This window comes from Poecilia latipinna, unplaced genomic scaffold (genome assembly GCF_001443285.1).
Source record: "Poecilia latipinna isolate Pla-1442-1.1 unplaced genomic scaffold, P_latipinna-1.0 Scaffold1733, whole genome shotgun sequence".
Classification (NCBI taxonomy): domain Eukaryota; kingdom Metazoa; phylum Chordata; class Actinopteri; order Cyprinodontiformes; family Poeciliidae; genus Poecilia; species Poecilia latipinna.
The window spans coordinates 12,896-16,296 of record NW_015114349.1 but is presented as its reverse complement, the minus strand read 5'-3'; the positions used below and the strand labels follow the sequence as shown (position 1 = coordinate 16,296).

The 3,401-nt window shown below is 35.6% G+C and overlaps 1 protein-coding gene across 1 annotated transcript in view; it reads left to right on the top strand.

Annotated features, from left to right (window-relative positions):
• The first annotated feature begins 1,717 nt into the window (after nucleotides 1-1,717).
• LOC106964880 (interferon-induced protein 44-like) overlaps nucleotides 1,718-3,401 on the top strand; it is a 6,852-nt gene continuing 5,168 nt past the window's right edge. Inside the window, exons 1-2 of the mRNA XM_015060642.1 lie at nucleotides 1,718-1,871; nucleotides 1,996-2,164. Coding sequence (XP_014916128.1) covers nucleotides 1,785-1,871; nucleotides 1,996-2,164 — 256 coding nt within the window. The 5' untranslated portion in view covers nucleotides 1,718-1,784. The remainder of the gene's footprint in view (nucleotides 1,872-1,995; nucleotides 2,165-3,401) is intronic.

The following is a 3,401-nucleotide window of genomic DNA, read 5'->3' as shown; positions in this document are numbered from 1 at the left end:
TATATATATATATATAGATTATTATTTTTTTTTATTTTAGATATTTTTATTTCATACATTTCACTTTGTCCATGGACAGAAAACAATGAGGTGGTGTTTCTTCTCCAGGCTGATTTTTCCATCGAGCTTCTTCTCAACTTGTTCCATCAAAGCTTCATGTGCCCCAAAGGTTTCACCTGTAATGACAATCTGAACACACAGAGAAACAACAAGGGGAAAATTATGATAGAAAACAATGCCAACAATGGGATTTCCATGAAAATATTTGCTAGCCTGCCTACAAATCTTTTCTATTTTAATTAACAATTTTAATTAAATTGTTAAAATAGTTAACAATAACTATTTTAACAATAAAATATTTTTTAACAATAAAAATATTTTTTAACAATAAAATAGTTAAAAAGCTTTATTCTTACCTTTGCTTTGTTACTGCTGGGACCGACAGGTTATTTGAAAAGAAATCTTTCACTTTCACTCATGGATTCATGTCAGTCACCTGGTTTACAGGAAGCCCAATTATCATTATCAGGGCGTTTACTGCATAACGGGTTACTTTGCAGAGCCACATGACTCAGCAACTTGGCAACAATAAGGTGCTGAAATTTGAAATCAGGGAGAGGTTGGGAAAACGCCCAGAGATTTTATTCAAGTAAGAGCAGCTCTTACTTGAATTGCTATGGGCAGGCCCCAATAATACCTACATAACATAATTACAAAACATCAAATTCAGGCAAAATTGATACTCTTCCAATCAATGTAAAACTCATGGAACTAAAACTTACAGTCAACAGTGTATATATATTTGAACAAGGTCAAGTATTTTCAGTGACAATATCTACAGTTTACTGTGTTTTCATTTGGCCTCTTAAATGGCTCAGAAGATAGAAAATAAAATAACAAAACTTGTGTATAAACAGAAAGACTGACATGAACATAAACTCTGGCTTTTGTGTCTTGTGTACTTTTGTTTAAAGTATATTTATTCTTCATTTTGAGAAATTACTTAGTGTGAATAGTATCCTGAAAGTTTCCTCCGACCCTTGTAATGTAATTGTGTAAACAGAAAACCGTCATTTGCTAATGTTCTGCTATTGTCTCAAAAACCACAATTTCACAATTGCAGTGTTTCGATTAAATAAGAAAAACACTTAAAATCACATGACTAAGTTTGCTGACTTCATAAGTCATTAAAAACAAACCGCGCCAGGATCCAAATAATCTGGAATAACATCCGATTGTTAATCTTGCAACAAAGTTTTATGATGTCTGTATTAATTTCAATACAGACGAAAAACCATCTCATCCTAGCACAAAAAACTTTTTTTTTTTGCAAAAAAATTGCCTTTTGAAATCAGCATGTTCCCATTAAGTAAATTTATTGTCGTAATTCATATCTGTGCAATTTTAAGGTCACTGGAAACACATCTGCTGAGATTTAAAAGATCTTTTTCCCTTAAGGATCCTGGCCTAGAGGGAAACACAGAAACGGTTTCAAATATTTAAACCTAAAATTAAAGTCAGTACATATTTTAAAACCATCTCCAATGAGCTGGAAGCCCCTTAACTCTTAAAAATGTTCAGAGACACCTGCCCTAAACTAGTTGATGTAAGTGTTGCATTATATCTAATAACACAAGATGTTTGATCATTTGTTATTTGTCACATAAAATAATGCTTGAAATAAGGAGCTAGGGAGAAACGTCAGTAGAAACTGTCAGTATTCAGCTCATTGGATCCGGAAAGGAGGCAAAGGAAACTATTACTGCCTTGTGCTCAATGACACCATGGGCCTGGAGGAAGGATATGGAAGAGGAATCCACACACACGACATCAAGCTGGCTATGATGGGGCACGTAAAGGAGGGATACGAGGTATATTTAGCTAAAAGTTCTTATTGCCTCCAACTACAAGTAACATTGTCAGCAAAACAATAAAAGCTTAATTTATCTGTCAAATCCTTAGATACATAAATTACCATTTTTTTACATGTTACAGTTCAATCCTCTGGCTCCACTGTCTAATGGGGATTCTGACTACAACTCGTCCCCATCTCTAAACGACAGAGTCCATGTTATGGTTTGTATTCATCATTCAAATGCACCAGAAATGAAGTCCTCCATTTTACTGAAACTGAGGGAAATCAGAGAAGCTGCCAGTTGTATGGGTAAGAAACAAACCATAACCTGGAGAAGAGTATTAATTCAAAAACAAAAACAGAAGTATGTTTATTTTTTAATAATTAAGGAAAAAAGAACTTTGCTGGAAAAGAAATCTCTAAATTGATCCATATTAAACTTAGATTGTCATGGAAAGTGGGATTCATTTCAGTAATTCAGTGCAAAAGTGAAGTTGATACCACACAGATTCATATAGAATAACCCACACAGAGACGGTTTAGCAGTATTGTGTTCAAGACCACCCAACCCGAGACCAAGACAAGACCAAGACCAGAGTGTATCGAGACCGAGACAAGACCAAGACTTTTGGGGTCCGAGACCAAGTCAAGACCAAGACCGAGGGGAGTCGAGACCGAGTCAAGACCAAGACCAGCGGCCCGCGCTACATGACACAATAAAATGTAAAATATGATCAAAATTGCTTTTCAAAATAATCTGAAAGATCCATATTCCCGTAAAAACACCTAGATATTAAATACTTAATACATTTTACCACTATTAAATATTCAATTTCTGTGCTACAATGTGTGATGGTCTCGTGCCATCCCTAAAAACATAACACCCTGGGCATTTGCCCATATTGCTCTTGTAAGAAACCTCCACTGTCTGCACCATTAAACATAGCAATTGAGGCAATGCCCTGAAGGTAAATAAGGCTCAACTATGAACACTGACCAAGGAGCAACAAGCAAGAAGTAACCAAGCAGAAGGCGCTCACCGTGACTGTTTTCTCTCTCTATCCCAGTACATGAAGCCAGGTAGTCTGACAGCATGGCAGACATTACAGCTGCCACTTTGAACAAAAACAATCAATAGCAATGTGCATGCTCTGCGTGCTCTTTCATTCTTGTGTTTTAGTTATTTGTTAATTTAAATATCAACGTACATAATTAAATTAAATAATGATGATGGGTACACAGAGCATTACAAGAACAAAGAACGGGTGTTCTGTCAGGTCAGATCGTCATACGCTTAACACGAACTCACGGTGTTCTGTCAGATCAGCATACGTTGTCAGATAGTCGTACGCTTAGCTCAGACATGCATACACTGTCATTACCATATGATTTTATTTAATCAGCAACATAGAATCATGACGTAGATCATCATACACTTGGCTATTAACAGTTGTATGGCATCCAGCTGCAGCCAGACCTGCTTTAAATACACTTTGAAACCATGACAATACGTGTATATCTATATAGTTATCATTAAAAACAATTT